The 12,060-nt window shown below is 39.6% G+C and overlaps 1 protein-coding gene across 7 annotated transcripts in view; it reads right to left on the bottom strand.

Moving 5' to 3' along the window:
• Positions 1-1,320: 1,320 nt before the first annotated feature.
• FAM13B (family with sequence similarity 13 member B) overlaps positions 1,321-12,060 on the bottom strand; it is a 43,984-nt gene continuing 33,244 nt past the window's right edge. For 5 of the 7 annotated variants that reach the window (XM_079320181.1, XM_079320180.1, XM_079320183.1 and 2 more), the window contains 10 exons: positions 11,717-11,927; positions 10,125-10,254; positions 9,579-9,660; positions 9,098-9,327; positions 8,683-8,766; positions 7,795-7,890; positions 5,506-5,589; positions 5,238-5,410; positions 4,718-4,819; positions 1,321-3,666 (listed from right to left, as the gene is read on the bottom strand). In XM_079320181.1, coding sequence (XP_079176307.1) covers positions 3,543-3,666; positions 4,718-4,819; positions 5,238-5,410; positions 5,506-5,589; positions 7,795-7,890; positions 8,683-8,766; positions 9,098-9,327; positions 9,579-9,660; positions 10,125-10,254; positions 11,717-11,927 — 1,316 coding nt within the window. In that variant the 3' untranslated portion in view covers positions 1,321-3,542. The other 2 variants (XM_079320184.1, XM_079320185.1) reach the window with 2 other exon arrangements.

Raw genomic sequence — 12,060 nt, forward strand, 5'->3', positions numbered from 1 at the left:
CCCCAACCTTTCCCCCTCCTGGCAGCCCTCTCATACAGAGCCTCAAAACCTTTGGACACATTTCCTCTCCCAAAAAAGCTTTCAAGCACTCATCCCACCCCTAGGGCACAGGACACCCTCTCCACACCCTGCCTGGCTTTTCCCTGCAAGCTTTTTGCCCTGCAGTGACACAACGGCTCGGGCAAATCTGTTTGAAGAAGAAAAAATCAAGACTTGCATTTCTCAGAACTGGTTCTCCAGTAATAGATTTTTCTAATAAAACTGAGCTTTTTGCACCCTCAAAGACATGCTTCTCCTCCATTTTGACTAATAGTGTTCAAACCCTTATATCCCTCACTAAAATCTTAGTTCAGTGCACATCGATTTGCAACAGTTCCCACTAAACCAGACTTTGTGGGATTTTTGTTTTCTTATTAGCATCCTGATCACAGCAAGCTTCATTGAATAAATAATGTAATTCAGGAAAAACGGGGGACTGTAGCACATTTCTGTAGGAACCTTGTTCATTCTTCAGGCCAATGTCCTAAGAATTTCTTTCCCATTTTCAGAGAAAGGCTGTGTGATCAGAGGGAAGGTTATTCTGTCCCAACCAAAGAACAAGCCCAAGGCTGCCTTCCATCTCCTCTCCCTCACTTGCTCCCTCAACTTCCTGTTTTCCTGTTCCCATTTACCTGCAGTGCCACAGATCCACAAGCAGAATCTTCACCTTCAGGAGTTCTGCCATGCTGAAGAGAGGTGGATTTTCACAGAATACAACACAAGAGCCAGCTTTAAAAACCTTCATCACTTTCTGTGAACTCACAACTACCTGCTATGCAATAAAGGCTGTTTGCTTCAGAGAAAAAGCATCCTCTGGTCTGTACAGCAGTGCACAAGAGCAGTGTTTCCTGGCCACAAACAGCAGTAACTGCTGCTGATTCCAGGGATGGGAGATCCCCATGGATAGAGACACACCCGTGCTCAGCGGAGGGGGCAGTCACCGGCAGGGTCAGTTGTCACTGTCCCAGTGGTGGCTCCCTCCCCACCGACTCGCAGCCTGCAGCTGTGGGGCAGGAAGGAGCCCCAGCGTGCTCCTGCATCCCTCCCAGCAGGAGCTGAACCCAGCCAAGCCTGAGCCAAGGTGTCAGTGCAGCAGCTGCCGGGCCCTGTCCCGCACAGCCCGCACGCTAGGACACGGCTCAGCGGCTGCAGCTTCACCCGAGCCACCCCCAGGGCAGAGCCTGGACTGGACCCGCCCCTGCAAACAAACAGCAGCAGCAAGGACTCAGCACTCACGGCAGTGGAGGAGAAAGCGTGATGAGAAACAAAGATACAGGACAATAAAGGTTAAGGTACTTTTATTATAAAAGTCTATACAATGAGCACCAGACATAGCAATGCAATTATATCTGGTTTAGTTATATATAATCCATATCTATATATCCATATAGATATATAGGTTTTGCTTTTACCAAAGTAAAACTTATATCACAAAATGCCTAGTTCTACCATTTATTTATTGCTCAACAAGGATGGCACAAAACACACTCAGCATAACTGTTGCCATGCTTATCTACTATACTGAATAAACAGCCAAACACTGCATAACAAACACAAAGCAGCTGTTAATTCTGAATTGGAACCAGTCTGATCACTCACTCACTTATAAAAATATTGGAATCATATAGATTTAAGCATTATAAAGGAGGAATATATTATTTAAAACATTTAAATAGTGCATATTGACATTTTGCATGTGGTATATAAAACACAAACATTCATGTACAACACTATACAGTACACATTAGTTTCAATGTTTGGATACACCCGTGTCTGCAGACTGATAGAAAAGGAACTGAAGTGTACATTGCACAATGGAACTGAATAAAATTGGTAAATGGTCTCAAGACTAGTTTAACCTCATAATTCTCTAAGGTCCCAGATCACTTTGCAGTTAAAAAAAAAAAAGAAAAGAAAAAAAAAAAAGGCATACCACCAGTGCTCAATAGTTTTAGTGCTTTTTTTTCTGAATTCCAAAATTACATGCCTACAAGCAGAGTAAAACAAACCAAGAAGTACTCTACAGTACACAAATGAAATCTGAGCACTAAAAAATCCTACTTGCAACCTATTTCATATGCTTCATGACAGAACAGCAAGTCTCTGAGGTTACGTGTGAGCCATTTCTTACATCATGAGAAAGTTCATTTTTGGTCTTTCATAAAGCAGAGTGAATCATTGCTATGTTGACATTAGCCAGTCATAAAAACATGCAGTGAGAGTAGGTGCATGCAAAACATGGCCACAATCAAACTGATACACTGAAATAAAAGAAACCAAAAAACTGAGAAAGCACCAGCTGAAATTAACATTTTGATTTTGCCAGATCAGAAACAGCTGCAGATGGCTGCTGCAGAGCAAAGCTAGTCCCTAAATCATCACTCAGAACAGCAGATGTGATACTCAAAACATTATTTAGATTCAACTCTGAAGCTAAATCATGCAAGGCCCATAAACTGTGTTGCTTACATCGTAAGGATTAGATAATGTATTTTTATTCTCCAACTGTAAAACAAAACCGTGATAAACAGCAGTAATCGTTCCACTCCAAACCATCGGTTCTCCCTGTGGTGCGTGTTAACTACACTGATTTTAGCCCTTGACACCATACTCATTTCAGGTACAGTGGGATTTTAACTGCCCTAAGCCAGCTCCTTTCTGTGGAGCCACACAAGTCTGAGCACCAGCAGATTTCCCAAACACCACAGTGTTCACCGTGCTGCTCACATCTTCTGAAAGCGGAGATGCCGTATCCAATTCAGCCCAAACACTACGTCACCACTGGCTGATAACAACCGAAAAAGGGATCAAATGAACAACAATGACATGAGTCCTGTAGGCAGCATGTGATTGAATTTTTCAGTTTTCCAAGGTTTAAAAGCCACTAAGAAAAGGTCACTTTCTGGTTTGTCCACTGTCATCTTTAGCAAGGAGGAAACGTGACCGCTAATGAGCAAAATCCATAGGCGTTAATTATTACTGTGTATAGGTGCAATTTAGAATACAAAAAAAAATCAAAGTTGTTCCACAGCAGTCCTTTGAAAGGAATTACAGTCTGTTTAAGTGTTCCAAGAATTAAGAGCTGTACCCTTAATTTGCTGATTTTTTTAGGCAAGAGGAGTAGTTCAGTGTAGCATTACAATATTAATAATTTCTTCAACAATGCAAAAGGTTGGTAATAACAAAAGTCTCAAAGTTCTTGAATGCCAAAGGAAAAAAAAAAAAGCTATGGTTGTTTTGGAACAGGATGGATCCATCTGGAATACAAAACTTCGATGGAAACTGTGTTTGCTAAAGTTGGATAGAGCAGTCTCAAACTCAGAAACCTTATTTGCTCTCTAGACAGGACCTACTTACCCTTCAAACATGTCCTAATGGCACCATAGTAAAGTGCACAAACTGGATTCTTTCAACAGTGCATGACACATGAACACAAGCACCCAATAAGTACAGGGGTAGTACATGGAAACAGCATGTTACTCAACAGGTTGGAGGAATATACTTTAAATTGATTTTGAAGAATCTTGCTTGCTGATAAGAACTTCTAACAGCCTCAGTTTGGCTTTGATTTTCTTGTACTCCCTGTACTCATCCAGCATTGGGACCCGATCTTCTTTCTGCACATTTCTGTAAAAAGAAAAACATCAAAATTTCAACTAAATCCTCCATTCTGCAGCAAGCCAAACACAGAAGCAGCTACAGGCAGATGAAAACATTATTGGCAGCTTGTTCACTAATAACAGGCATGACATTATATTTTAGTTCATTGCAGTTGAAACTGCCATCACCTAAAAAACTGAACTGAGAACCCAGCAACATTTATTCAGCACAACTGCTGCAGCACAGGATAATAACCATTGCCCTAAGCTCTCCTGAGATTTTACTAACAGGATATGAGGAGTTTAATTTCAGATCCTGTGTACACACTACAGGAAAAGACAAATTTAAGTCAATCTACATTTTTTACTGTAAGTAGATTGAGCCACAAATTGGCAGGAGAGCATTATTCTTACTGGACTATAATAAATAATCTATTAATATGATTAACCTCATTATTTGCCATTGAAGGCAAAAGAAGTTTTGTCCCAAATTCAGTAAGTGCTCAGTGAAGCCATGTTCCTGGAATTTGGGTGACCAGTTGTCCAGGAGTTTGTAATTCAGAAGAAAAACAGGAGAAGGCACAGTCAAGTGAGAGCATTTGCCAGTCAAGATAGTGACCTCTTGGGAGGGTTCTTAGTTTTGTTCATGAGATATCTTGGGCAGCAATGCAATCCAATTAATGGCAAAACAAATTTTAGTAAGAAGCCTAGAAGAACTCAACAACATGGAGAAGAATAAAAATTATAAAAAAAATCCTTACTGGAAAAGCAAATATCCACTACCAGAACTGACCTACTAGAACAAGAGGCAAATAGGCAGATTTCCTGCCCTATGTTACAGAACAGGGATAATATGTTTTGACTTTTTTTTTTTAATCATACTTTTTAGCAGGTATTTTTAAATGCTATATTTTTTTAATTGAGCTGTTAAAAATATACTAAGTTATCTCCCTCAGGAGATTATTCACAGCAGATCAAAACAGATCAGATTCCAGCTGACAACATTCAAAGTTAGAAAATATACTTGGCTATGAGACTGCAGCTCAGCATCAAAAAACCTGGTTTTGTGCTAAACAAACCTTCCATTCTGCTGATAAAACTCCTCTTCAAATTCTCGTAATGTCTTACGTAGCTTCTTTTTCTCAGCTCTGGCTTTCCACAGTTGCTCCAATAATTCAGGCCTAAAAATTTCAAGTGAAAGAAAAATATGTTTGCCATACAATAGAATTTAAATTCCTCAGAAATAACTGAGCTAGCTGCACTAATAATTTATTTGTCTGGCTCATAAGGAACATGCTGTCAGTTTGAAAGTGAAATATTGAGAACAAACTAGCAGTTAATAAAGGGGTATAAATTTTCTGCTGTCTACACAGCTCAAGCAAGGCTGAAGAAGGTTTAGAAGATACTAAATAATTCACTCAGTACAAAAAGATCTTAGTCAGACATGTCAGAGCAAAGAACACTCATTCAATCCAAACATTTCCTGAGAAGTGCTGAACATGTCACTCCCTTCTACCCAACATCAGAGATTTAGTATCATGATTCTAACTACAATAATTACAACTACTATAATTAAATTATCCACTTAATTGTCCATACATAGAAGCAGCTCGGGTGCTGGAGAGCCTCAGGTCCCGGGTGAGTTTCTCTTGACCATCTTCAATATCAGACTCAGAGTTTTCAACTGGGCTTAGAATGGGCTGTGTTTGGGCAGCAGTTTTTAAGATATCACTCAGGTCTGCAGAAAAACCATCACTCTCCTCCTCTTCTTCCTGGAAGTGAAAACAGAAATTCAAAACAAATATGATGTATTTTAGTTCCCTATTACAAGTGCTGGAAAGTATTTTTTAAAATGCACTGTACCTACCTTAATTTCTTCAAAAAAATGGGCAGTTTCACCTTCAATAATGGGCTGTAACATCTGCCCCCGCCTCTTGGTTGATGGAGATCCCTGAAAAAATGGAAATTTGTTTCAAAATGTACAGTAAGATACCAAGTGCTGTTTGAAGTCAGAATTACGTTGATGTCACCCAGTATTTCCTCTTAGAGATGAATAGAAGACTGCAATCATACTTACAGAGCACAAACAAAATAACCATACAACCCAAAAAGCTCAGATACCCAAGGTATCCTTGACACAGAAATAAATGTTGTAGCTTTCAATTTATTTTTAAATATTCCTTTTCAGACTTATACTTTTAAGCATTTGCTCTGTCCATGATTGTAGAAAAATCATAAAGTGCAACGATAGCTCTGAATTTTGTATTTAGTCTTGTTCCTCCCAATTCAAAGCACAGTCAGAGGTCAGAGCTGGTCATCTCCTGCCAGGCATCTATTGGGAATAATCCTGTCAGGTTCCTTTTCCAGACCCTTCTGAAGCCATGTAGTTGGAAGTGTGAAATCACAGCTATCTGTTGCCACCTCAGAGTGAAAATCCTTTGAACTCCAGCCTAAAGCAGGTGTCTCTGTGCTGTCCAGGTTCCCATTGCACACCTGCCATAATGTCCTGCTCATCCCTTATCCCCAGACAGCAGAGGCAATACCAACAGATGGTCTCTGGACAGGAAAAGGGTGAAACACAAAAGCCACACAGACAATGACCTGTCAAAAACTTTAGTTCATGAAAGGTAAATAGTCTCCTGCTTCTCTGGACATTGCCATACAGGCTTCAGTGCATGTCATTAGTGTACCAGGATACAGTAAGAGATGGAATCAATTGTCATATAAACATAAAAATCCATTCTTGAAATATCTGGCACTGAATATAGACTACTTAGATGCTACCACTGAACAATCCTTGGCAGTAAGAGAGAATTCCTCATATTTCTTATAGGTTTCAAAAGCAAAAACTTGTGAAAAAGATTTTACAGGTGTTGCCTACAGCACAGATTAGGAATCATGCTACTGACATGTCTCCTGGATTTAAAATCCTTCTGGTGGGCTATCACCCATCCATTTATTTCACAGCCAAAAAAACAAAATGACTGGTACAGTCATAAGGCTACCCAGAATATAAAACCCATCTCAGCTGAAGAGTCAGATTCCTCAGGGGGCAGATGGGATAGAGCTCAATCAGTCAAGGGCACTACCAAAAAGCTGTGACTCACAGAGAAACACATTGGTGTCTAAGAGCAACCTGTGTTTATGGAGTTCAGAAAGGGATTCTGATATAAAAGCCTTTAAACTTGACTGTGAGGCAAATCATACTTCTCATTAAGAAGAGACACCAAAAAAAACCCCAAACAAACGTACGTGCAAGAAAGGCAGGATCTTGACCTGGCCCTTTTATCTCAATGTACTGCACCTTAAGGACTGTCAGTGACAATGTAACAGCAGATTAAGTTCCTGCTGAGTAAGCCCAGCTACCTGTGTCTGGGAAGAACTGTCTGTATGCAAAGAGATTATCTCATGTCAGCTATGCAGTCTCTTGCTTCCAAAATGGTTAGCAGCCAACATCCAAACAGGTATTTTGCAAGTCTGGGTCAGCATGCAAGCCTTGGGTTATGGCTCATGCAGAACAAACCAGCTGGCTGTAATTCCCCAGCAGCTTTACAAGTACTATAAACAAGGTTACATCAATTTCTTTGCACAGCATGAAAACTTTTCCTTCCTCATCTCTTAGAAGACCACAGAGAGAGGACAGAAAATCCAGAAGGAAATGAAGTGAAAACACAATGAAGAAAACCCACAGATATTGTACAGATGCTGCAGGCCCACAGGTGCTGGTAACAGGTCTCTCTCTGGGGAAGCATGAAGGAATGAAATGGTTCTGATGGCAATCCTGTCACTCAAGCCTCTGCTGACAGCAACCTGCACTGCAACTGGTGTTACTATTCTGGGGAGGACTAAAAGTACAGCATGTCCTGTGGATCCATACCTAGCACAGGCACTTGGGAACATCACAACCACAGTAAGTTAGCACAGCTCACTTGCACAGAGAACTATTTAATTCCCAAGAGCCATCAAGGCCACAGACAGCATGGAACTGCTCTGTTCTCAGCAGTAAATCAATCAAATGCCTCAAGCACAATGACAACAATATCTTGTATCTTCCACAAAAAAGGTGTTTCACAGAAGAGTGTTACTAGCTCTTCTAAAGGCAGCCTTACAGTTCAAAAGTGGGAAAGCAAATAGAAACAGCATTTGTTTTACTCACAAGAATAGGAGTAATGCTTGCTCTAGTTAACATTTGTTTTACAAGTCTGTATCTGTCATAAAGTGGCTTCACAATATGTCTTTCTTCTCTAGTAACCTAGAGGCAGAGAAACCACAGAATTAATTATACTGGTCACTCAATCACAGACAAGCAAACACAAAACCGTGTGCTTCTCCTGCCAGGCCACCAACACTCCAACTAGGAATACAAAACTACCTTAAATTGTGTGTATGAAAGGGGATTTATGCAGATAAAAGGGAGTAAGTGGGTGCTTTTTCATTCTCTCTCACTGTATTATTCAGGGAGAAGATTTAAACACTTCCTAAAAACTAGGGGAGCAGCAGCACAGGCAAAAACTCTGCCTTTAAATATCCATGGAAAAGAGGCAAAAAAGGGACCAAGAACTGGGGGAAAAGATGTGTGCCTGGCTATGATGATGGTTCTACAGAAATGAAAGGGAAAAAAAGAAAAAGATGAACTGTAGAGAAGGGGGGTGGGAACTGTCTTTTCATTTCTGTTTCTGCAAAATCCAGAATAACCTTTCCGGTCTTTTCACAGGAAATTCAATAATCTTGTTTATTTTTAAGACATCTCTTTGCCTCACAGACATATAAGGCACCAAATGACACCCATCACTTTGCACATTCCAATAACCTGCTGATTTCTGAAAAGGGGGCCTATTAATACATACTTTTTTCTTTTTTTTTTTAGAAGTCAATGCAGCAAGTTCCTCAGATGGCAACATGGAGGCCAATAGATACCTTTGTGTTTTGGAAAAGGAAAAAGAAGAACCCCCACACCAGCATTAAATTCTGGTCTCATTATTGCTTGAGAGTTACTGCTGTCTATGCACACAATGACACAGTTTGAAATAAAGCCAAGCATTACCGGCCGTCCATGTTGGCTTTCATAATACAGGAGGCTCTTCTGCAGAGATGTTTTCTCTTCTACCAAATGGTCCTTTGTCATTTTCTATCAAGAATAATTAGCATTTAATCAAACACAAGACACTTTTACTTGCTATACAGATGCCTAAGCCAAACTTAGCTTAGTTAACATCATACAATCTTCTTCCATTTAAAGCTGTTCAGTATTGTCAGCACATACTTGTAAATATTTTAATATGGAGCAAGGAAAATGTGGTTCATCTTGATGATTTCCCCACTGAGTCTGAAATATGATGGCCTCACAAAGGGCTGCTAACCAGAGGTATCATCATGCTGATAAAGTGGTATCTCAAGTGTCTGACAGTGCTCTATTTCCCCCTCATTCTCTTAGAGTCTATTCATAACCTTATGCTGACCTTTATATCTTCTGGTAAACATCTCTCAACTCGTTTCTCCTTTAATCTTTTCAAAATGAGTTCAAGTGTTGCCTCCTTGGTGGGCTTCTTCTCTTTCTGCACAACCCGCATCTCATCTTCATTTTCTTCATCCTCTTGGTCAAGAGAGGAACCAAAGCTTTTTGGAAGAGTGTTACTTCGTGGACGTGTTTGAGGTATGAATTCTCCCTCTGAGCTCCTCTGCTTTGCATCTGAAATGGGAGAAATGGTTTAAAAGAAAAAACACCCTCTGTTTAACTGCAAATACAGGAACATAGCAACTTGCATAGTGAAAATTTCTCTCCTAAAGAATGAAAGAATAAGAAGAATTTGACTTTTGAATAGTGAAAAATGCAGAAATGAAATATTTTTGTGTTCTGTGGAATTTTACTGAATGACTTTCATTTCAGTCATGAAGATAACTTGTGTTGGTAGAGAATGAGAAACTGTAGCAATCTCTTACCTTTTATTTGCTTTCTCAATTTGGTAAGTTCAGTCATCCATTTTAAAACTTTTGGATTGGCTGCAATATCACTATAGGAAGGCTGAAAAAATACGAATAAATAAATATTAGAACAAACACACTAAATCTTGTTTATAAATACTTCTGTCAAGATTTGGTAATATTTGTGATGGGAATATGAGCAGTTAGAGGAATGTCACTCAGTATCAGATCAGATCTCAGCACCAACATAAGGACAACACTTGGGAAAACAAAACTGAAACAACTTCAGCAGCTGAACCATGGAGTGGTTCAGACACTTCTGCTTTTCCACACATCTCATCTGAAATACACTCAGTCTCTCAGCAGAACCATCACTCTCTTCTCCTTTGGCTCTGGCATTCTGGCACATTTGCTAATATTGCTGTTGCTCAGCTCCCTTTTGCAGACAGCAGTATGTAACAAAAATCTCATTTGTGAACACAGTTACTCAGTGATGAACTACAAGAGTCACTCAGCTCACCCATGCAGTCCTTATCCTGAGTAAAAACAGAACTGCTAACCTACCTTACTGTTTTTCTCTTTTTCAAACTGTTCCTCAAATTGCTTTATTTTTTTCTGTAATTTCTTGACAAGCTGATAAGGTGTCTTGTCTTCCCTTTTGTCATCTTTTGAGCTAAAGGATGCTCTTCGTGTTCTGTTTAAAAACATTTTTAAAATGTCATTTAGATAATTAAATGAGTGCAAACAACATGTATATTTAAGTAAGAGTTGAATAGTTTAATTTTTTTCTCCAGTTCATAACCCAGTAATTTCAAGTTTTCAGAGCTATTTGCTCAAACTGCTTTGAGCTGCTGCCTTCAAGGTGTGATGTTATTTTTGTCTCCCTAACATCACTAATACCCACAACAGAAAAACCTTATTTGGAATTTGAGTGCAATGTACCATGAATTGCCAGCTTTCTGGGTTATTTATCTAAGTTACTATATTGTTCTTCAAGCACTGGGCACAGAATAGAGCCCAGACTAGAAAATACCACTGAACAATCATTGGTGTTTCAACAGCTTCACTCAACTGTCTCAGGCAGGTTAAGAGATACTTAAGCCAAAAAGTATCCACAGAATTTGTTAGTCTTTCTAAAAAGATTCTTAAATTTTACTTAAATACTTCTGAAGTATGTGGTTTTGGTTTTATATAATCTTTCACATAACTCCTTGATATTTGCATTTTTGTTTCAAGACCAACATGAGAATTTTCCAGAACACTTATTATACAAGGTGCCTGAAACATCCCTCAACACAGCCAGTGACATCTATGTAGTTCAAGATATTAGCAATACTAATCTAATAATCTGCTAGAGCAGATCCTTATTAATTTCAGAATGAGGAGGACAGCTATTACCATCAGCACTTTCCTGCATGCCAGTCTTCTACATCATTTTAACAGTACTTATAAAATATCTTCTGTGGCTAATTGGAGAAAACTTGCACAAGGATCTTTCTGCATTAATAAATCTTTCAAACAGACAACTACAAACTCTAAACTTGTTCCAACTTCCTCTTTTAGGTTTTCTCATTTTTATGAGATTATCTCTTCCCTAACAAGCATGAAAATTCTTCTCAACTTCCCTTTCTCAGTAACAGTAGCAGACAGTTCAGATCACTAGTTATTTAGAGATTTGGAGAGCCACACTGCCTCATTCACACAACCTGCAGCTTGTTTAATGACAACTCTACTTCAATAAATGAGGCTAAAAACAAATTAAAAAAAAACAGGGCTTACATAAAATCACAGACCAGAGTCTAGCAAAGCCTGGTAAACAAAATATATAAATACTTCCAGCCCAGGAAGTGCCATTTGTCCAAAGCCCTGACCAAATGCCAGGGAAAGTTCTGCAATCTTGTCCTATTTTTATCCTCTTTCCCTCCACATCTGTCAGTGGCCACTTGCAGAGACATGATCCCACCCCAGCTGAACCTCTGCTCTGACTCACTCCAGCAGTTCCTGGGCAGGCAGGGCAGCCAAACAGCCACACATTGTTACATCTGACCTTGGTCTTCAGTTCACTCAGATCATGACAGCCCACACAATCTCCAACAGCTGTATTTTCATCCTGGCAGCAACACTTCCTGCCCACCAGACTGCATTAAAATACACACCTAACAAAAGAAAGTGCTTTGGATGAAGAGTCTAACGTTTCTGGATCATGTAAGAAACGCTGGCTTTGCCCAAAATCCAAGCTCCGATGTGACAATATGGGGTGACAGTCCTCTTCCAATGGATGATTAGTCATCCTCCCAGCCTGTGGGGAAAGCTGAGCTTCTCCAGATTCACTGTCCTCCTGCCAAGACTTGAAAGCAGGAAATGGATCTAGAAGATAAAAAAAAAAAAGACACAAAATGGCACTTTTCTGTTAACAGAACTATAAACAAGAGTCGAAACAAAAATGTGAACCCAATGCTTAGTCTTGTATGCTCTAGAGGATGTGGTGTCATACACAAAG

The sequence above is a fragment of the Erithacus rubecula genome, assembly GCF_903797595.1.
Source record: "Erithacus rubecula genome assembly, chromosome: 16".
NCBI lineage: Eukaryota > Metazoa > Chordata > Aves > Passeriformes > Muscicapidae > Erithacus > Erithacus rubecula.